Genomic DNA, 24,232 nt, shown 5'->3' with positions numbered 1-24,232 from the left:
ATGTTTTTCTCTAGAAGTTGTCAGCTGAAGGCATTTATCTGTATGTACCTATGTCATCCCCTTCTGTTTCTGTCTTTAAATTTAAGTTTGTTAACAATCTTGAGATGAGAATATATTGTTAATCAGAAATAAGATTGAAAAGTACAAAATGTTATTTTCTTCAGCCCTAAACAAACCTGTATCTCATTTTAAACATGTTGGTGTCTCAGAGTATTTAGTTCATATAGGAGCAGATTTCACCAGATTTATAATTATATAACAGTTCGTTCATTTCAGTCTCTAGTAGATACATTAAGTACTGTCACATACCAGAAGGGAAATTATTCCTGTGAAGTCTGTCTTTTATTTATTTATTTAATCAAAGAAAGCAAAAGAAATCCCACTGTCTTGGAAATTATCCAAGTATTATTGCAAGTACCCAAGACAGAGATTATTTACAGGTATGGTGGGCTGTTGGAGAACTGAGACTGATACAGGGTTACCCTTGGTGCTAGGAAAAATCTTTTAGCCTTATTGCTATGTTGAAAAGTTCCAGTGTTTGCTGTGCCCCTTCTTTGTTAGAATTTGTCCACTGTTGCAGTTTTAGACACCAAATCCAAATTTCAATGAATTGAATGGTAGTATTTCCGTTTATTTCCAAAGCTCAAATTGGATCTTGTCTCCTAAGAGAAAAAGACTGCTATATTACTGTCCCTTTGCTAGAAAGACTTCAACTAACTGGTGGCTAAAGTTCAGTATCTGCATTCGGTTTTCTTGCTAGTTTAAGCTCCTTTACTAAAAATAACAGCAAAGAAATCTGGTGAACAAATATAATGAAATTTTGTCAGTGCAAAACTTGGGGGCAAATTAAGACAAGTATTCTTGGTTTCCCATCCCTAAGCAAGTGGTATAAAAAGATCTTCTCAGCAGATGGTTGCTTGCAAACTCTTTTCCTACATTTTTCCTTGGAGACAAGAAATTGAGGATAAAGTGGCAGAGGTTTAGGAAGGTAAAGGAAGAGGTTTTTTTAAGGAGAAAAGAGAAATCTAATGGTGGAGATAGAAATAATGATTTATCTTTGTTTTTATTTATTTGTTCATTAACTCTGATCCAGTTCTAAGATTTCTACCTCAAGTATTTAGGAAGCAGATGGAAGTAGAATTATGTGCAAGAGATTTTATATGTTTTCTGAAGGATTGTTAAGTCAAATCTCATTTCACTAATTGGGTTTTCAATCAGTTCAGTTTATTTGTTGTAGAAAGGGTAGTCCTTTCATATCTTCATCATTTGAAAAGCACAATATTCTGTAATTTTTAAAATATTTTCTCTCTTTTCCTTTTTCCAGCTACTCTTGGTATTCTACGCAAAAATTCATTAGTCATTCTGGAAATGGACTTGCTGTCTGGAACCTACCTCTTGGCAGTCTTATTAGCCTGTATTGTATTCCAATCTGGCGCACAGGAGAAGAATTATACAGTGCGGGAAGAACTGCCTGAAAATGTCCTTATTGGCAACTTGCTCAAGGATCTTAACTTAACGCTGGACCCAGACGTCCCCCTTTCCTCACCGTTACAGTTCAAGCTTGTGTATAAGACTGGGGATGTACCGTTAGTACGGGTGGAGGAGAACACTGGTGAGATATTCACAACTGCCAACCGCATAGACCGAGAGAAGCTGTGTTCTGGCATCTTTAGTGAGAATCGCTGCTTCTATGAGGTGGAGGTTGCTGTTTTGCCTGATGAAGTTTTCAGACTGGTCAAGATCAGATTCCTAATAGAGGATATAAATGACAATGCCCCACTCTTTCCATCAACAGTTATTAACATCTCTATACCTGAAAACACAGCAATTAATTCTCGCTATTCTGTTCCATCTGCCATTGATCCTGACATTGGTGTGAATGGTATTCAACATTATGAACTTCTTAAGGTGGGTTTCTTCCGTTCTTCTGTGTTATTGTCTGTCTGTGTTACTGCTGACCAACAGATACTGCCAGTTGCCATCAAACCATTAGAAATATGAAGCTGTTTACTGTAGTAGTGGTGCAATGTAAATAACTGTCTTGAAATGTTAACCTGAGAGCATTATAGTGCATCTTATATTCACTTTGTAGAAAGCTGTTTGTGTATGTGTATCTGTGTAACAGTGTGAAACATGCAGATCTTCATTAGCTTTCAACCAGCCAAGTATTTGTACAACTTTGGCTAACAATCTTCTAGAGCCACCAAAAATATGTTCTGATCACCACAAATGTGACAGACCTGAATGGAACAGCATGTTGTGTCTCCATCTTGTGTGACTGTTAGATCTGAGCAGTAGAACTTAAAGATTTTGCGATGTGTTTGTTCTCTGTCATAGAGAAGCCATCGAATAGCAAGACAGACCATTCTATTCTGGAATAGCTGATCTGTATACCAGTGAGTTATTCTATAATGAAAAGAAATCCAATTATCAAAGTAGTTGTGTAATGTTTGGTCAAACATCATGTTTGAGTAGGAGAAACTCCAAGATATGCCAAAATGCAAGGATAAGAGTGCCAGTGGCCTAGGAAGAGCAGATATGTCATAGTCTAGCTTTTACCCTTTCTAGCTAATGACAGGAAAACTCTGGAATTAAGGAACAAAAGAACAACATGTTAGCATGTTACAACAGCTAGGAAAGGTTTGAAAGGGTGTGAGGTTTGAATTTACTTAAGTAGAGAGTACAAGGAAGAAATGTAACCTAAAATGATTGTGTTACTATGTGGGAAGCTGAAAATGCCTTTACTTCCCTTGATTTGGAGTAGGAAACTAATGGGTAGTTAGCAACCAGAGAATACAGAATATACAGGCCATTATATTGCTTGATTGACTTTACAGAAAATACTCATTAATACCAGTACTTACTAGCATTTTAATAAAAATAAAATGCTGCCTTATTTTAGCTCCTTTAAATTGTTTATAGTCTCAAGTAATCTTAGCAGTTCAGAGGCCAAGTAGTGACAGATTCTTTCAGAACACTGCATGCTGCTCACTTCTGGTGAGCTTTTTAAAATTATTTGTTGGTCTGTCCATTCTCTTTGTAGTCTAGAAATTTAAGACTTTTAAAGAATTTACTTTTTTAAGCAAAGACCTCAGTGCTTAAAAATTTTTAACCTCAGTTACAATGAGAGTAGATAGACCTAGGCATTATTTTAAACAGATCACCAAAAGTGTCCAACAGGACGTCATCTTCTCTATTTGGCATTTTAACTGAAAATCTAGGGAGTGTATAACAGCATATTAAATAAATAACAGTAGAAATAGAAAATACTAAAAAAAAAAAAAAAGCCAGGGCTACAGACAAAATGTGGCAAAATAATACACTGTCTACATGGACAAATGTTAGATAATTTATCCAAGGAAAAAATGCTGTTATTGTAGGAAAACAAGAAACACAAAAAATAGCTAAATCATGAGTCCCTAGGATTTAGTGAGCAACATTTTAGGTTACCAAAATAGCAGCCTTGTTTTATGTGTTTGAGTTGTGTGTTTATTCATTTTTGAACTGGTTCAGAAACAGAATGTAAGAGATCAGCAGAAGAATATCACACAAGTGGGAGCTCATCTAAAATACAACCTACAGCTCTGTACATCTCTTTACCAAAAATAATTTAGGATGCAAGGCCTTGTGTAAAGATCAAATGTGACATGAGGTGGTCTGCCAAGAGAGTGGTGCAAATAACTCTCTTCTTCCCCCCCCCATTTACTTTGGTATTTAAATAATCATAGAATCACATAAAAAATAAAACCAGTTATGCATTTATTTATGATTCTTTGCTGAAAAACTGTTCTTAACAAATAATAAGGGAAAGAAAGGTGATGTGGATGAGCATACACACTGAAAGTTGTGAATTCTTGTGCTAGATGTGCTGCACCGAAAAAAAATTGTAAATTCACAGCCCTACAGACAGATCTCGTAAGTGAATTAATTGCATTTTTCTCTTGCATGCCTGCTTGTCAGGTAATTCATGAGGTACGGATTCACTGTCTTTTTAAGGCACATCAATAGCTTGGAAAGTATCTCTGAATCCAAGAAGCAGTTTATGACACAGCCAGACACCATTTGGAATAATAACATCACTGTATTATTCCATTCAGGTCCTAGTAGTTTTTATGATGTTAATGCCAAAACTGGCCACATAAGTAGGAGAACAAAGTGGTAGGAGGGGAGGATTCTGGTGAGCAGGCAGGGAACACAGCATATATACAAAGATCCATTCATCACTGTGGAAGAATAAGGAGATGAAAGAGGAAAGGAAGAGTAGTGCATGTGAATCCTTTCATGGTTAACCCTAATGCCAGGAGGCAGAATGACGGGCACACAAAAATGCTATTGCTTGCCTTTTCTCCCAAAATGCTGCTTGAACATTTGTTATTCCATGCTGGTTTTGGGGGTGCACTGTGAAGATACTCATGTCTTCTGGCCTGTGATACATGTTAACCTTTTCCTTCACTTTATAATCAGAATACAGAAAAGTGAGGAAACTGCAGTGCATAAAACTGCACAGTGTGAATCTAGCAGGGCTGATGTGACAGCGTTGTGGGGTGCTGGGGAAGCACCTGATAGCAAGGTGGTGGGCAAGGCTGTGAACCTGGAGGGCCACAGAGAAGTGGGAGATGATCAGGTATGCAAGTCACTTCACAGGAGCACACAGGCTGATGTTCTAATATGCATACAACAACAGAGAGAGTATGTTGATCTGTACTTTAGAGAAATTAACATCAAATTAACAGGCTGTGCAGTAAAGAGGAAGCTCTTAAGTTATATTTCACGTTTTAAAAATTTATCTAAAATGTGCTTACAGTCTGTATGGAGCCAGGCCTATTTTTCAGTAAGATAAAGAGATTTTTGCCATACCTGTTTTTGCTAACTACAAACACATCTGAATAGGTTAGAGATTTTTAGCACACTTTCATCAACTCTATTTTGTTTGGAAGAAAACATTCACATGTTACATTATTTCCTCACTCTGTAACTCAGTGCTTATGTTACTGCCCCCCTTCTAGTATGGAAAAAAAGACTTAATGTAATCGTTGTATTCTGTTTCTTTTGCAAAACAGATCATTAGCAATTTATAAGGTCTTTTTACTTTGTAACTGACTTTATTTGAATCTTCTGCCTCTTTCTAAAAACCTTTTTAAATAGAAGAAAACAAAGCCAAAGAAATTGTGCGCAGCATTATACAAGATCATAATCCTTTGCTGAGGTGCCCAAAGCTGACAACGGAAAGGATAACTTTAAGGGTTCACATGAAAAATGGTAAACAATATTTATTATGAACAAGGCAAGGGAGAGTAAACTTAGTTGGAAATGATTTAAAGATAAAAGAAAAAGCATTTAGAATGAGCAATTGCTCTAAGTCTAGATAGGAAGGAAAGATGGCATAACAGTGATAGTAGGAGAAGGTGATAGAAGGGGCAGCTAAGACAGATGGTGACATAGTTCAGGGAAAGAAATGGCCAGATAAGAAAGCAAAGATTTTCTCTCAGTCAAGTGTAAACTGGGAAGAATAGGGAAAAATAAAGGCATGCATGAAGAGAAGTAATATGTTAAAACAGGAGGATGTAAGAGCAGAATTTAATTTGAAATGTTAATCAGTAGTGACTTCTGATTAAGGATGAATCTACAAACACTACATATTTTTATGAATACATGGCATGTAATACGATACATATGTAAATATAGTTTATTCCAGATATTTTTTTTTTTGTCTGAGGCCTTTGTTGCCAATGCCAAGGTGATCCAGTCCTCAGAGGTCTTCCATGATGAGTGGGAGGTGAAGTAGGTTTGTCTTTTGTCTTCTCTATCTTTTCTTGATCATCTGTAGTCTTTTGTGTTCCCCTCTCTGCCCCTCTAACTAGGGCTGTTTCTTCTGACATTCGTTACCTTGCTTTGGTTTTGAGAGTGCTTGTTGTGGATTGGGCAGGCTGCCTGTCCTGTTTTCAGTCCCTTCTGCATGTTTGGTTCTTTATTTGTGCATCACTTGGCCTCCTCCCATGTGCAACTAGACAGGTCTACAGGCCTTGGTTCCTGTCTTCCAGGTCATCACATTGCTGACATACCTAACTAAAACGTTTACACATTGTGTCTGGTAATGCCACCACAGTGTTAGGGATATGTGCTGTCATTGATGGTGCTGCTTCAGAATGTTTTTGTGTTCAAGGTAAGCTAATATTTAGTATAACCCAATTAATACACTTAGAATTTACAAGTGTCACAAGATTCTGCTTTGGTCATAACGATTTTCATGTGAAGCATTTCTTTATTCTCGTAGCTGTTAAAAAGGGGAGCTGTTTCAGAACAGTTTTTGAACAGGATTTCAGCTTGGAGCACTGTAATGGAAAGTCACCTTTGTTTGCCTATTTGAAATTTGTATTATTGATTCCTGAACATTTCTTTTGAGGTATACCACATAAACTAAGTGGTGCATGGTTGCAGGAATACCCAGTTAGCTGCAGACTAGAGTGAAGGCAGAACTCTGCACTTACAGGCGTAGGGCGTTTAATTCTGAGAGCTAAACTTGTGTTCCATCAGGTTGTTGCTTGCTTTAATCTGTATCTGCTTGGGGGAAATTAGATTGGTGATACTGCTATAGCTCCATTACTCCTACCTGTTAGCGTATTATTATTGTATTTATCTATCGTCAGATGTAGCTGGTGGATTCCTTCTAGAGTTATATAATCATCTTTTTGTAGCTGTCAGTTCATACCTCTGCAAACTGACAAAATAGATTCTTACTCAGTCTCACAACAAGTCAGTCTTGCCTCTGATGAGGAGTTACCTCTTGCAACTGTAAATCATCTCTTGTGATGTCTTTTAGTATAAGCTTTCCCCAGTTTCTGTTACAGTTTGTCAATTCCGTTACCCATGGAAAATGGCGATCACGGATCTTCATCAGATTTTTAGACTGCTCTTGAAACAAGGTTATTTCTGAGTCTCATTGGAGTTTGGGATCGAGTAACTGATGTCACTGCTCATCTGTGAAAATGGAGAATGGAAGGAGATGAGTTTAATGTAAAATGAAAGCCAGGAAGTTAGTTAAATTAAAATTACAGAGTGGAACTAGATTTGTAGTTAATTCAGAACCAAAAAGTGGCTGAGTGCCTTGGAGAGAAGGGTAGGAATCACAGTTCACGTCCCTGTGAGCACAGTGCACAGCAACACAAACAGAACCCGTGGATACCTCCCCGCTTTGGCACACCTGAACAGAGTCACCAGAACTTCTGCATCAACCCAAGCATCAGTTGTTCAAACCCTCTGGCTTCTGTCCTTTTTTATGCTTTAATTTCTTTAAATGGAAGCTGAAGGAGCAACCCTTACTTTTGCTCTCAAACCATGTTTGAATGAGGGAGCACACCACATCTAATCACACTGAAATTAATACAGATGATTCTTCTGTGTAGGCTTCAGCAGCATGAGAGGACAATGGAGGGGTATATTGTCCCTTTAAATAGGTCACAAAAAGCCTGGGGTGGTTGCTATCAACATCTGCCTTCTGTGCAAAAACTGTCAAGATGGAGCTTTTTCTCTATGTAAACTGACCTTTATTACTATTGTCAGGTCTTACTGAAAATTGCTGTTAGTGACTAGTAAGATAAGGTAAGCTCCAACTACATTATTCTGCTGTTATCAAAAATCCTTTGTAAATTTGTAGAACCCACTAGTACCAAAGTATTTTGCACTTTCTGATTTATTTTTTATTAACAACCCTTTCTAGCCATTGTCTAAGGGACTTATGGCCAAATTATAAAAAATCCTAAGATTTTTAAATTCAAAATCCTAAGAATATTTATTTCACAGACTTTTTTATACTTAGAAAATGTTTGATTTAGATAGGAAATTTCTTGACTTCCTGACAAAGCAACTACAGTAACTTTTCATTTTTTCTCTCCTGTCAAAGCTAAATGGTTAGTAATAGTTCAAGATTCACTTACAATAAAAAATCAATTATACCATGTACCAATAGTACTTGAGTATTTGAACTTAAAAATGAAAAATAATGAGAAATAATGGTATTGTTAAAAATTCCATCTTAATTTTGAAAGTACTTATATACAAGATGAAACAATATGTGTGATTGAAAGACAGATTTAGCTCTAAGATAGATTTAGGAAAATTTTTGTCCTGAATGTGCACTCCTGCCAAGCTCTAAGGTCATCCTCTAGTGCCTGTAATTTAATAAATACAGAGAGTTGGATGTGTTGTCTTTTTATGGTAACTTTTAGCTCTCTTTTAGAAGAGAAAGGTTTGCTAGGACAGACTGTGAATGATGATGACTGCTTTTTTTTTTTTTTTTTTTTTTTTTTTAAGTCTACAGTGCCGATAGGGAATAAGTTGGAGCTGAAACATTTTACTCTTTCTCTGTCACTGCCCATCAATATATTTGTTTAATATTATAACACAGCTTCATTTTTTTCACATGGGTAGTTACCACTGTAAGTTACACTGTAATACAAGATGTGCAGACTTTTCCTGTTAGCAGTTTCCTTAAGATATAAAACCTATTTTGAAATAATGAGATGTATTTTGAGTAGAATAGAATAGAGAGTTTATCCAGCTTTCAGTTTAGGTGAAAATTTTTGAGTGGGTGTATAAGAAGACGTGAGCTGACGTAAGCTATAAAATGAGATGCAGAAATTTGAAGGACGCTTATGAGTGCTATGTGACATCCTAGTATCTTGAAAAGCTCCCCTGCAAATTTATGAAAGGGACAAATGACTTTCATTTTGCTCTTATTTTTTATTGGTAATCATAGGAAAAGTTGGAAGATGGGCTGTGGGAGGAATTTGATTTATAAGAATCTGAGAGTAGTGTTCTTATCCCTTAAGTCTGTCATTAGCCTTGAAAATATAGTGAATGTATTTGCTTCTCACCACTTTCCAGTTACTTAACTTCAGGTATGTAAAGAAATTTTATTAAAAAAAAGTCTTCCCTTTATTTAGCTCCCTTTCCTCAAAGCCTTTTAAATTCAATCTTTAATCTTTCCATCAAAACAATATTTTCATTATTTTGTTTTTCAACATCCACATTCCTACAGAGCCCTCCCTCCATTTACACATTTTTATTATTATATGAATATGAAAATGTATAATCCTTATGAGAAGGTTTTGTAGTAGAGTAAAAAATATTGCTCAGTAGTAATTTGTCTAGAGAGATCTGGACAGTTAAGTGATGATCATCCCTAAGCATTGTTATGAAATAGTTACTGGATTTTATTTTTAAAGGGGAAAATAATCTGATTTGCATTCTTATAGCTGTGAATTAGTTTCTCTAAGTAGATAAAACTGTACTACCAACTGGTGGTAGTTTGATTCCAGTGAGTCAAGAGTCAAGGTAATTGCTTCTTGTTGGTTGATACAAGGCTCCTTTAGGGTGGTTTATGGCATCAGTACTGTAAAACTGTCAGGCTTCATTATCCTGACATCCCTTTGAGGGGTTGGCTGAAGACTGGAGGAGAAAGTCTTGCTTCCAGGCACAGTAAGTTCAGTGAGCTAGGGTGAGGGACAAGTTGGTGTATCTTTTTGCATTCAAGGCTCTGATTTTCACACTAGCTGTCATGAAACAATAATATATAACTTAGCACGTCTCTGTGTGGGCAGGATGATAGACTCAAGCTGGAAGGCACAAATCTGTCAAATGGAGATCTTCAGTTCATCTATCTTACATGAATATTATCTTTTACTGATGTCCAGACAGATCAGTATGTTAGTTAACACAGATATGGTGATGCTTTTTGAGCATAATAGACTAGGGATTTGCCTACATAGTCCTCTTGAAACCAAGTGTATAAAAACACTTAGAAATAAGTACCGCATCCCTGTTAAACTCTTCCAAAAAATGTGTAAATACTTCAGTTTCATCTGAAGAGACAGAAATAGTCAATTAAAAATGTATAATGCTCTCAAGCAATCCACAGTAAAGCAGTAACAAAAACAAAGAAAAATCAGGTATCTCAGTAGAACTATAGTTAAGTTTGCATATGTGTATGATACTGGAACAGCAAACAGGAGTGTCAAGGAAAATTTTTTAAAGTGTGCCTTACTGTTAAGCAGTTATATTGAACTGTTCTCCTTCATATAGTGAATTTTGCCATGTTTAACATACAATGGCAAAGTAGCACACCTCTGAGGAAAATATATATATATATATAAATTCATATTTCATGTTCAACTGATTTTTTTCTAAACTTGGCTTTTTTTTTTTTTTTTTTTTTTTTTAAGGAATATTGTTAAAATCTTCACAGGTTGCCAAAATTTGTAATATCAGAAATACCTGAATTAACCACAGGTGTAAAATACATGGAAGAAATAGTGTTTTCCAAATGTCATTTGTGTTACAAGTTTTAAAGTTAGCCTTTTAAGTGAACTTTCTGAAGGTCTTTGAAAGTTTTAAGCAACAGTATATGATGCTTTTAACATGCTTGTTTGTTTTAGATAGCTGTAACTTCCAAGCTACTTTGAGGAAATAAAATGTTAATAGCTCAAAATAAGTTTGAGTTAATGAGTTGAAGGCTTGTGAGGGTCTCTAAAGCATGTGAATATGGAAAGCTCAAAATATTTCTAAAAATGCTGAAGAGTCATTGAAGAAAAGTTTTTCCAACAGTTAATTGCGAAAGACAGTGGCTAAATGTTTTATAAAATACGCAGACAGACAATAAAAATCATGAAGATCTTTCTGAAAGTTAAGTAAGAAGGCCATGATTGAGTCTTAGTGATCAACACTTCATTTGATTTTAGTATAAGCTGCCCCGAGTCTTTAATTTGTGTTTGTGACATGCTTGCTGTAAAATGCTGGCCACTCTTCAGTCACCAAGTGTAAGCAACTATTCTTTTTGTTTGACTTGACTTTCTGTGTTTTCTCTTTTCTACTGGATGTAAGCAGGAAAATGACAGTTTTAATCGGGTATCAGTACAAAGTATGCTGTTCTTTCAATTGCGTGTAGATTTCTTGCTTACAAGTATATCACTACTTGGAAAATTAGTTTGAGTTATGACAGCAGAAATGTGCATGCTGTCTCAACATATTTCATGTTCTTCCTACTCGTTATATTTAAACACATATGTAAGTTAAAAAAAATAATAATTGTTACCTACTGTCATTAGCCTTCCTCATGAAAATCTAACAGCTGAAATTCAGCTTTGAAAAATTGTTACTTTCACAGTATGAAAGGAAATAAAGGAAGTAAATTTATCAGTACTTTCTGAAGAGTAAGTGCTTTTATCAGTTATAAAATCAACTCCTGTTGATTGTTTAACCCATAAAACAGAATGGGTTTAAAAGTTTTTCACATCAGAACAATTTTGAAAATTTTATATATAAATAAACTCCAAGTTTGCCGCGAAGGAAAAGAAGGATGGTACTGTATACTTTGCTAACATTTGCATTAGGATGCTCTTTGATGCCTTGCATTGTTGAAAAGTGCAGAAATAGATAGGAGTGACAGACGTATCCAGTGGGACTTTTTTTTTTCTTAAATTTTATTTCTTAAAATGTTTGTACTAAATTAGAACCTTATTACTAAAGCAAGCGCCATCCAAGTGTGAACAATTTTGTTTGAATACCATTGTTTTTTTTAATCAAATGTAGTTATTGCAAGTTTTAGAAGAGAAATAGCTAATTATGCTCTGTATTGCTTCAAGGGTTGTAGAAGTTCTTAGAATCCATTGTAATTCTAGTTTTGGAATCAGTTTGTGAGGATTACTTTCTGCTGCTTTTACTCATTGTGGATGCAGCAATACAAATTTTACTGATATTTCAGATATCTGTCGTGAGAAACCTTTGGTTATATTACAACAGGCTTCATATGAATCCTAATATTATTCCAATTTTATTATTAAAAATTCCAAGTTATATCATGACTAGTCTTCTCCACACATGTACGAGGTGACCAAAAAGTTGCTACTATTTTCAAAATGCTCAGCAAAGAAACAAAACATAAAGGAGAATTATAATATTCACCAAACTTTTAGATTTATTTTTTTTTTTTGCCCCGGCAAACTTTTCCAACACCTCTGTTTTTTTGCAGGGGACAAAGAATTCAAAGTTTTGAGATATGTTTTGAAAACATTTCTTTCAGTCAAAACTGTCAGTTTTTTCCTGTTTTGTTTTTTTTTTTTTTCTTGAAATATAAAATGAAAATATTGAAGAAGCTTATTCAATAACTATCTTTTTGATTTAAATTTTACTTTTAGCTTTCTCTAATATTGGGTTGTTTAGTGATAATTGTTTCGTGATAGAAATATAAATAATTCTTGTTTTACCCAAAATATACAGTATGCATTGTTTTTCTTCCTTTCAAGAGGAAGTACAGTAAGGAAAAAAGATAGGTCCAAAATTATATTCTTATAGCTGTCAAAGAATACATTTAAATCCACTGTCAGCCATGGATTGTGGCACTTGACTGCATTAGTATGGTTATTTTTATTCCTGAAAGAAAGGTTTATTACAAAGTAATTTATATTCCCTGGCCCAGAAATATAATGGGCCTGAACACTGAAGTCCTGTAGAGCTTTTGAAGCTGGGACATGTAGCAAAGAGCATTTCAGACAATTTCAAAGAAACAAAAAAGAAACATTGGTACAAGGAAAGAATTCTGAGTCATCAGCTGTCAGTATTGAAACACATTTTTCTCACATTGTGCTATAATTGCTGGCTCTATTAATGTGATGTGTATTGCTTTGGTTATTGCTGATGTTCCAAAGTCAAATTATTGTAATTTTTTTTCTTTGCCTTATCAAGAAAATTGTCTTTTTTTTTTTTTTTTTTTTTTTTAAGAGTCAGCTTGTTCCTCTGTGGTTTTCAGGATGAGGTATTATATGAATTTCTCACTTTAAGATTACTTTTTCTATTCATTTTAAACCCAGTCACATAATTTTCATCCTCATTTCCATTATGGACTTTCCAAACCTATTTGTTATAGCACATTTAAAGGCATAGGCCAAGTAGTGCTTTCCATTTTATTCCCAATCCTGTTTTCCATGTAACCTCAAAAATAATACGTTGCCAGTTACATTTACCATTGGTGAATTGACCTGCGTATGGAAAGCCAGCATAAAGTGTGAATACCGTAATTTGAAAATAAGTCATATAAATTGACCGTAAATGGTTAATAGAACTCCCCTTCTTTCTATCAGTGTTGTACACCTTTTATTGTTTCACATAAATGAAAATCCAGGGCGAATATCCAAGATACCTGCTTTGCTTGTAAAATATCAGAACATGAATCAGTTCCTTGAAGTATAGCTAAATTTATGTAGGATTTTACATTATCATTACTTATTTTTGACCTCTGAAGTAACCCAGTAGTTGTCTTGTGCTCACTTAAAAAATAGTCATTTGAATAATTGAATAATTTAAAGCTGGACGTGCTGGCATCACCCAGAGTTCTTGGCAAACATGTTGGCTGACTAACTGGGCCTTTAACAAAGTTAAGGAAATAAACTGTGAGTGTGTGTTTGATCTCTGCTTCTGAGGCTTTTGTTTCTATTATTACTCAGATTTTGAAGTGCGTTGTGTTACAGCTTTGTGACCTTTGCCACACACCTTCATATCAGAATCTTAGATGGATTTTTATTTGTTTAGTCCTTTTCTCCATTTTCAGTCTCAAATTTTTCTCCATTTTTCAGTCTCTACCAGCACGATTGGTTTTAAGTACTCAATTAAGTCTGCAGTAGACCGCATGGAGAGCAATAGAGTTTTTTATTTCTGTGATGATCTTTGCTTTCAGGGTTGCTTGTGAGGATGGAGTCCTAAAAGAGAAAGGCGCATGCACTTCAATCATACAAACAGGAGAAACAAATAAAATAATAAAAAAAAAACATTGTTCAAAGGGTTTGAATGAAAAATGAAAAGGACACAAACCATTCCAATGACCTGCCTTTTAGCAGTGTGATATATGGGTGCACAGTGCTTATTTACAAAGTTCATGACTTCCATAAATGCTCATTTTTATCATCTATCTTTCTTACTAACCAGAGAGAATAAAACAAGCAATATAAATAAAGGTGTTTTTTGTTGTTGTTGTTGTTATTTAGAGCAGTATCGTATAAGAAATAGTGGTGTCTTCTTTAAGGTTGCCTAGGTGGTTTTCTAAGAGACTGAAATCCTGTTTTCATTTTGTAATGATATCTAAAACAGCAGTATTTGTGCTTTCATTGTATTTTCTGTAAATCATATATTTTGTGTTCAGATGTGATTGATTTGTGAGGGTCACTGAAGTGGGAGATTCATTGTGGATTTGTTACTGTCTTGCAGAGTAGTTCTGAATGGGTCACTTCTGCTTTCCGTGCCTCAGTTTCCTTATGTGATATGAGTGATATTCACTTGACCTGAGAATGGCCTTGCTAGATTAAGTAAGATTCATTTAATCTTGTATCCTGTCTCTAAGGCTTGACATTGGATACTTAGGAGACACTGTAAAGGATAAGACAAACATACTTTTCCAAGCTATTCCTAAGCTTCCACCAGCTGGAGGCTCAAATGCTTCTTGCACTGGAAGTGAGGGTTGTAATTGTAATACCCTTATATGGATTCTTTTTCTTTTTTTTTTTTTTTTTCCATGTGCCCAGTTTGTCCAATAGCTTTTTGAAGCAATGTAAAACTTAAGTACTCAGAATATGGGCACAGGCTTACAAACTGCATCATTTTTTCACAGGCTTATGCAGGAGATCAGAAACTTTGCAAATACATTTTTTTCACAGATAAGCATGCACATTATTAGACGAAGTAAAAGCAAAATTAATTTGGTTAATATTTGAAGTGTATCTATGCTTGAGCTAAGATTACAAGTACAGGAGGTATAAGCAACAGTTCTGCTACCCAGTGGCAGAAGACTCTGTACTACTCAAGGAATAAGGTTTTGTCCTAAGTATTCGTATGCTAAGGAGTAGAGAGAACAGTCAAGGCTCAAAAAGCCAGTTTACCTTTGTGGAACTAAAACATGGGAATTTTAGATGCCTGCCTATTTATGATTAGCTTTGATAGTGTGTTTTTTAACTGTTCTGATGTATGAGCATATAATTCAGTGTTCAGTGTGATTGAAGATGTCACACCCAGGTGTGAAACTTTTCATAATAAATAATGTTTTGTTTTTGTGTGTGGGGAGATCTAACGTTCAGAGGGCTAGAAGGGATGTTTAAGCCACCAATCTCATTGCTGTCCCAGTGTTCAGATAATACTTGAAGCGCTGTCATAAAGAGGAATGAAGTCTTTCAGAAAATTTTGAATATTGGTTTGAAGTTCTCCTTCATATTTATCACAGCATAGCACACACTGTAGTTTACTCAGTTTCACAAGCAAGGTAACAAAGAAAATCATGTTTTGTTACTCATTGATTCTAACAAAGATCTGGCTAATTAAACAGTTATGCTCAGGGGATTTTGTTGTTGTTGTTTTCATGTGCTTTATTTTTAATCTTTATATTAGTGGGTGGAATAAGTTTATCTATCAGAAAAGGTTGTAGGGTAATAACTTATTGTGATGATCAGTAGTTTCCAACATGTTTTTCATTTGAAACATGATAAATCAAAAGATACAAGCTTGTGCTGTAGTGCTGTGTGCTACCCGCCTCTGAAGGGACTGAAAACTAAATGCAAAGAGATGTAAATATGCGTATTCCTTGGGAGCGATTGGTTGGCTTTTCCTTCTGGGCAGCTGTTGGAACAAATCAGGTTGTGCCTAAGAGCACAATAAGGAAAAACTTTAATAAAGCGTAGCCCTCCTGGAAGCTCTGTCATTTCAGCTATCATACTCGCTTTCAGTAATTTAGTCTAGGATTTACTGTTTTGTTGGAAGCCATAATGCTGAATTTCAAAACAGTTTTTATTTAAGTTTACATTTTCCAATGGATTCATCCACATATACCCACAGGAGGCCTCTTCTTACAGTAACAGTAAAGTTAATTGAGGGTAGAAGTGGAATTTTAACTGTGTAGGTAGAATGCGTAACAAATAGTGCTACCTTCTGATTCTGAGATCATGCTCTAAGCTGTCATTCCATATAACAGCAGAAAATTATTTTGTTGTACAGAGCGGTCATGTAGATTTCTATGCAATAATTGAAATAATTGAAACAATCCTTTTATTTATTTATTTATTTTTCCCCTGAAGAGTACTTGTTTTGTTTTATTTCAGTATCTTTGAATTTGATGTCTACATGATGACACTTAGTAGTTGCTAGAATTTCTTAGGTGTTTTAAGAATAGTAATGTGTTTAAGAAAAGTTACAGTGAACTGTTCATTTAACACACTGATACATAAACATGAAAAATTGAACTCTTGTTCATAGCTTAATAGCTTAATACACAAGAATCCTAACAATACATTAAACACTTTATTTTAAAGAAGTAGAAATTACGCAAGTGTAAAAATCAACATCTAGACTAAGTCCTTGGGTCAATGCTAAAAATTATTTAAGGAGAGTTTGAGGTGTGTTTCCTTTTCCTTGTTGGTGGTCAGTTTGTAGAACAGTATGGTGCATGTCTATGTCTACTAAGAGCTGCACACTTGATTAACTTGGTTAACTTATAATTTTGCTTAACTTTAGGTTGTTTTATTTTAGTAGTGTGTGTTTGGCAGATTCAGTTGTTTACATCACTGTCTTTTTAGAATGGTTTAGTGGAGGACTGGTTAGTGTTAGGTCAGAGGTCAGACTAGGTGATCTTGGAGGTCTCTTCCAACCTAGTCAATTCTGTGAATGTGGAAGCCTGAACTTCTTCTTGAAGAATTCAGAGCATGTGTTCATGCTGTGATGGCTCTGTAAGTTGAAGTTACCATCACAAGGGAGTAGGTGTGAGGAGCAGAGGGAAGGCTCTCGGTTCTGCCTTATTAGCAGTGCCGCGCTGCCACACTGGTGGTTGCGATGATGTTGGCTGCCAAAAACCTGATATTTTCCACTAAGGAAGGAGCAGCAGGTCCAGTTTCTGGGTGCATGTTGAGAAGTTTTACTGTATCACAAACAGCGTGCCTAATGGTGTTTGGAAACATCTGTCTTAGGGCACTGAGTTGAGCTCAGGAAAGAACTTTGGGCTGATCCAGAACAGTGAAAGCTTGCCTTTTCTCTTACTTGGATTACAGGTTGTTACTGACCAGAATTAGCTTCAATGATCTTCACTTCATTTGCTTCTTCTGGAATACTACAGTCTGTCTGAGGCCAGTCACATTGCTGTCATATTGAAGTAATAACATTTCAGCTGTTTGGTTTATTCTCTTGTTACTTTTCCTGTGGAGACAGTAGCAAAGTGAATGATAGACTCTAAAATGAACTGTTTCATGCAACTTTTCCCAGGTACTGTGCGAGAGTTTGTCCCAGCCCCAAAGTTTAGATGGTTTACAATTTATTAGAGAATATGTGTTACCTGGTTGGACTAAACTAGATCTTTGCAGCAGGAAGTGGATATTACAGTTTCCTTCTGATTTTCATGCTTAAAAGTTGTACATTCAGTGTATGTTCAAGACTTAACTGTTAGTAGTGATCAAACACAGAACAGCAAAAATGGAATGGCATGTTAGGTGTTTGGCATTTCCCTTTTAAACATGCCATTTTAACAGTCTGAATATTATTACCTTTCTTGCAAATCAATTACATCAACTAATATATTTAACAGGACAGCAGGTAGATAGATCTACAATGTGTACAATGGATTTGATTTTTTTTAGACTACTGTGTTAATAACTTCATCACTGATTTTAAGTCTGAGAAATAACGTGTGTATTCAAATTAATGACAGGTATGTGGAGGACAAGTTGAAAATGTGATAGATAAGTTGTAGGTTTAGTTTTCCTTACAGACCTTAAAAACTACTCCTCTCTATGTATTGCTGTAATAAAATACTAAATTACTCCTCTCCTTGTATAGTTGTAATGATTTGCATTGGAAGTAAGAATTAGAATGAAATTGGAATTTGATTTTTATAAGAAAGAATATATTATTGCATATGATTTCTTCTAAAAGTGTGTAACAAATATACTTTCAGTCTTAAGATTTTGGATCCCAAACAACTAAGAGGGAGGTATTTTTAGGAATATAACTGTTAAATGGAAAGTCACAACAGTTTATATACTGGAATTCTTAATACACACAGGTATCACAAGATTTCAGAACTGGGTTTCAAGGTGCAATGACTACTGTACAGTAAGAAAATGCATCTTCCTTTTTTCTTTTGCTTTTGTTCTATTGAATCACATAAATAGGAGTCAGTAATACTGGAGAAGGAAGATGATGAGTTGGCTTTCTGATAAATCCAACGCCAGAAAATACACTTTTGGTTTATCCCCAGCATCTGATCAGTATGGTTAAAAGGCATCGTAAGATACTTCTGGAGTATTGAAAAATTCAATCTCTCTGGAACTATTTTTAGTACTTACTGGCACTCTGTATATCTTCTGAGCAACTCTTTCTGATTTATTATTCTGAAATTGCAGTATTATTTATTATCTTCCAGTGTTCAGTGAAGGGGTATCTTGCATTGTGTTATATCACACACTTTTCTAGTTTAAAATGGTAGTTCCACTGTTATTTTCTTGCAGAAGTGCAAAAAGGATAAGTTTTCATGATTTGGAAAAGCACAGCTTCATTCATCTCAAAAGCAAAAAACTGATGCTGTGGTAGTTATATGTCCCACATAAACTTTATCTTTGAGTTTTACAAAACCCTGCAGAGGGTGAAGGCCTTGAGATACGCTAACTATCATGTTCATTTTAGTAGTGTTTGCACTAGGCTTACATCTGTAAAAACTGTTTGTGAATGTTGGGAACACCTAACTGTTGAGAAATCTAATCACAAAGGAAGATCTCTATTACATTAGGTTATTTGTCGTTCTATTACATTTTGCCCATATTCATTGTAATTTTTCTGCAAATCTCAATAGATTGTGTTTTTTAATGTCAAAGTTCATAATGCAGTGACAACAGACAAGAAAGTATGGTCTCTGCATGTGAAAGAATGTCCTTGTGATTAAAATCCAGAGAAGATACTCATTTATTTTCTTTGTGTTTCTGGATTTCAGAAGAGAGGGGTGTATGTGAGATATTCATGCCATATAATGAAAATTTCTGTCAACATTTTGTCCTAAAAGTGTTAGCATAAAAGGAAGATACAGTGGTTTTACTCACAGCTGAACTTCAGTTTAAATGGGCCTCAGATCAAATAAGATACTCTTGCTAAGTAACTACCGGTAAAAGGTTAGGATATGGGCTTGAAGATGCCATCCGTTTAAAGAAATTATATACTTTTTATTAGCTGAAATATTTTTTGGGTGGATAAGAGGGAACAAAATAATTTAATGAACATTAGTTTGCAAACATTTGTACTTTTTAACAAGCCAACCTATCAGAGGTTTACTGTTTTATTTTATTTTCCATTTGTCATGAGCCAGATCTGTATGTGTCCATCACCTTCAATTCCCACTAAAGTTACCGGAAGCTGAGGATCCTGGACAGTCTCTGCTTGAGGGTAAAGGGAATTTTCAGAAACATCTCAGTCGTTTCTATTTTCTTTTGTACAAGTAGCTGTCAGTTTGAATCCCCTTCTGCCTGAGAATACTGATATGCTTCTAGAGCAGGTAGTGAATAGGAGGGCATTAGGGATTCACACTGCTCCAACACCCAGTCAGTATTCATCTGAGAGCTCTAAAATGTGGGATTAGGAGCCTAAGATACATTGCTTGGCTGTTGGAGTGAAATGAGGTGGTGATTTAGGAGCTGTTCTGAACAGCAGTTCAGAACTGTTGCCTGTTACCACCAAAAGCACAGTGATGCATTAGAGAATTACATGACTAAAGCAGTCATTTATGTTTATTTGAAACAGAGTGTGATAGTGATAGAAAAACATGAACAGAACTCATAGGAATCTTGACCCACAAATTAAAAGTCTGTAGTTGTTCTGACAAAGAGATAGTGTTTCAACTATGTAAGCAACTTTGCATCTGCAGAGTTTTTGCATTGTACAATTTTCTAATCTTTGCAATTTCATTTTCTCTTCTGAGGTACTGTCACTCAGTTCACAAGGTAACCAACTACATTAGTTACACACACCTAAGTAGCCTTTCTGTAAACTGTGCACTGATAGGTGTATTAACTCAGCACTCTTGAAACAAAACAGCTGTCTAACAGCTTTAATATTCAAGAATACATGAACATGTTAACAGTACACTGTGAAGTATTCACAGACAAAGGATCTTTATTAGATCCTCAATACTTAGGATATTATATCTCTGAGTGTAGTAATAGGCACCAGTTATAGGAATTTGTATCCAATATTGCCTATTATGTAGAATGTTTTGTGTTAAGTGTTTTAGCTTGCCTTTGGGAATTCACATTTTCACATTCAAAGTGTCACCTGTGAAAGAAAACGCAAGTTTAATTTTCACCTTTTATTAAAAATGTTGTCCATTATATAGCTGTTGTCTAGTTTTCTGAATTAGAAATTGAAATTCTGCTACTATAATATTTTCTTTGATAATGCATCACAGTAGTTGTGTACCAGTTCTGTATGGCGTGACACAAGCAGGCAAGGAAACAGAGGCTGAGACACATCTTTTAATTTTTAAGGAGCACTGCAAAGGTTTTCTGTCTTGCTAAACATGAAATAATCAGCAGTTGGCAAACAACTGCATTAATTTCTGGACTTGCTTAAAAGATTTTAGGATCCTTTGGATGCAAGATTGTGTTTCAGCCAAAGGTTTTATTATAAAGTAATTACTTTCAAGTAATTTAGGAATTCATTAAAATGGAAACTTGAGGTTGTGTTTGTTTTTTTTTTTTTTAACATTTTATGTTAGCTGTTTTTGTGTGGTTATATAGCACAATATTCTTTCCCTTCCTCCAATTTTCCTGATTTCTTTGAGAAATTACTATGTTCTATCAACTTATAAGTGTAAGTATATGAGATGTTTTGGACACAACAGACCATACGACTGTAGCTGTTCTTTTTCCTATTTCTCTTGACGATGAAGCCTACTTTCCAATTTCTGTCCTGAAAGAACATTCATTATAATGCAAATGTAGTCAACATCCCACAGATTTTGTGAAATATTATTATAAGAGACTGTGATACCTCAATGTGTACGAGGCAAGTTTATGTGTAGACTTCAGGTGCACCTTGCTACATGTAGTCCTGTCTGTAACACTTGAAGCTTTTATGGATTATTATGTTAGGTGTCCATGTTTCATTGTTTATGTATTTATTAACCTACCTAAATGTTCCATTTTTTTAAAACTCTCTAATTTTTTATTTACTTGGCAGCCCAAAACAGCTCCGAAAAGAACATTTGGATCCATTACAAATGACCAGGTAAATATACAGCAGGCAGAGTTCAACAAGTATGCCAGTTTCATCATTTAGAGATTATTTTATGCATGAATACTCTGAAAGGGTTGTTTTAAAAATTGAATAAGGTAACAGAACTTATGGTTATGGCCCTGATAAAGAATCTTGTGATTAGGACTCAGAGCCTCTTAAAGCTAGTCTTGGCTCTGAGATGGGCATAGCTTTGTTCTGCCTCAAATAGCTAGGTTACATGGCTTGAGCTGTTTTTTTGGATTTAAAAAGTTAGTGTTTTTTATTTCTCACTCCCATCTTGCTATAGTTACGAAGACAAAGTAACAGATTTTTTTTTTTTTATCAATTAAATTAATGGTGAAGGGTACTATATAAATGTTAATTACCTATTATACTAATTCTCAGGACACATAGTCTTCCTAGTGTGAATGAAACCTTCAGATCACTGGGATAACATGGCGACTGAAGTATACTTCAGTCTGAAAAACAATCTATCCCTACAGGAAATATTGACTTAACCGAAGTTTTGATGATGATAGATCAAAACTTAATCCTGAAAGTTTTCCTTCACATTTCTCTCAGGGTTTTTAACTCTCAATTTCTTTGCTTGTGCAGGAGAGAATTAGATATTTGTAATCTTCAAAATTTGTTTCCTGAATGTTTCATCATTTTGAGGACTGTTTAGAGTGGAAGAATTCTCTCTTCTTAGAAAATGTAGTTGTTAAAATGCAGCATATCACCATACCTAATCTTATCCATTAAACAATGTGAAGCAGATTTGTCTAAATTGGGAACAGGCATAATTTTTGTAACTTTCTCTTTATTTCAGTGGTTTAAAAAGGTGTATAATCCGCTTATGAATAGTAAGAAATTCTGCTGAATATTGTTTTTTTCCATATAGAAAAAATAATCAAGTGGTAATAATTGACCTGGAAGAGCTCTTTGCATTCTTTTGTGTTTCTCCATTAGCTTATTGCTGGTAATGGAGAATTGACGCTCTATATTTTATATCAAGTCATATGCTATAATTAAAAATATCTTTTTCATACTTGATAGTTAAAGAGAAGCAGAAATGTGTATGCATATGTATAGCTGTGTGTATTGAAGGTCTATATGAAGTGTTTGTTGTAGTTGTGGAATCTAATGACAGAATAATCAGTGCCCATCTGTCAAGTTGTGTACAAATAAAAAAAAACACATCAGCTATCTTTTTCTTCTTTTCCTCCAGCTTCTGTTATATTTTTCTGGAAATCTATGTTAAAATATAGAATATGTAATTCATCATTTCTCAGTAGTTCTGCAATTTATTTCAACTAACTTCTAGCCAGATTGGGTTTCCTCTTCATCTTCACACTTCACCTTCTTGAAGAGATCAGAGTAGAATTACCATTTGCAAAATTAACCTAATTGATTCAAAATGTAAATCTTACACTTCTTGTAAGAATAATCTTTTCATGTCTTCTGTTGAAGAACCCAAAGTTGTATTTTTTTTAATTGTTTCAAAATGTATTCCAGTTCACTTTAGACTGTCCCTAGTTGCAACGTAATGTTGTCACAAATGCTGTGTCAGTGGCACAGTAATGTTTGAAATGTGGATGAATTATTCTTTTCCATGGAAGAAATGATTACTTATGTAAGGTCAAATTCTGGCTTTGAGAAAACACATCAGTGAAAGAGTACAGCCTTACACAGAATTAGACCTACAAATGCATTCATTTAATGGTGGGTAACAAGATGCAGTGAATACAAATCTTTTAGCAACAATGAGAAATAAGGAAACTTGCATATTGGGAACATTTTCTTTCCCTTTGGTCTGAAGTGTCTCAAATCGGTTCAGAACACACATAATTAGGACTAAAGATGAGAGACAAGCACAATAAATGCAGAAAGAACCAGGCTAGAAGCAGTTGTTGCAAGAATGACACATACAAAGAAAATCCTAATTACTCAGCATTTTTATCAACGCTTTCTTCTCCTGTTTATCCCTTACACTCAGCTTTGATGATATGTGTTTTAGCTCTGCCCTCATGGAAAATATGGCTGCAAAACTGCCTTTACATCCTTTCTTCTTCCGAAGGTTGAGTGATGGGAGAATAGAAAAGAGGATAATTGTGATACTCTTAATCTCTGCTCATCTGAAGACACAGCAGAAGAGGGAATCTAGCTCTAGATTCCAATTTTTGTATTAGCATACTCTGTCAACACAAGGGTTTTTAAAGGAAGCCATGTTTGTGCAATATGTATAGCATTTGCTATTCCAGGGGTGTTATGTATTCAACAATCCCCGTGAAAAGAAGTTATTATTTTCAAAGTGAATGTCATAGTTCTGTGATATTTTTTAAAATGAAAATATATCTTCTTTTCTCACTTGGATTGTAATTTTCACTACAAATAGAAAATAAATCATGATGAAGAAAGGAATAATTTTAGGGAATTTATGTATTTCTAATAAACTGTTATGGCTTAGTTTTGTCTGAACAATCTAATGACTAAATTGTATAGTGAGCCCCTCTTCGGTGATGTGGGTGGTGGTTTTTGCTATTTGTTTTGCATACTAGGGATTTCAGATCATGTCCAGTGTTGTTCCATGAACTGTGAAATAGTCCCTTCATCTTTGTTGTTTTCCTTGAAATTGAGGATTGGATTAGATCATCCAGTGTATGCATACTACTTTGCCTTTGGACATGGTTGAACTTTGGCTACATTCGTCTTCTTAACAATCACTGGTACGGTACAGAAAGCAAATTACATCTGTCCAAGAATTCTAATTTTTTTTTTATATTTTTATTTTTCTGTAGAAAGAGAGCAATTGGTTTAAAAAAGAAACAAAGACAACAACAAAAAGCAATTTATTGTGTCCCCCTGCCCCCAAAACAATCAAACACAAAACCCCTGTTATTCTAAATTGGTTTCTTCATGTGTTTGCTCTGAAGCTTTCTTAAGGCTCTTGGTCTTA

At 34.9% G+C, this 24,232-nt stretch overlaps 1 protein-coding gene across 1 annotated transcript in view; it reads left to right on the top strand.

Annotated features, from left to right (window-relative positions):
- Positions 1-24,232, top strand: part of PCDH11X (protocadherin 11 X-linked) — a 482,091-nt gene that overhangs the window by 49,816 nt on the left and 408,043 nt on the right. The window contains exons 2-3 of the mRNA XM_072043192.1: positions 1,325-1,908; positions 21,241-21,288. Coding sequence (XP_071899293.1) covers positions 1,369-1,908; positions 21,241-21,288 — 588 coding nt within the window. The 5' untranslated portion in view covers positions 1,325-1,368. The remainder of the gene's footprint in view (positions 1-1,324; positions 1,909-21,240; positions 21,289-24,232) is intronic.

Source organism: Anas platyrhynchos, chromosome 10, assembly GCF_047663525.1.
Source record: "Anas platyrhynchos isolate ZD024472 breed Pekin duck chromosome 10, IASCAAS_PekinDuck_T2T, whole genome shotgun sequence".
NCBI classification, from domain to species: Eukaryota; Metazoa; Chordata; class Aves; order Anseriformes; family Anatidae; genus Anas; species Anas platyrhynchos.
This window is presented reverse-complemented; position numbering and strand designations above follow the sequence as displayed.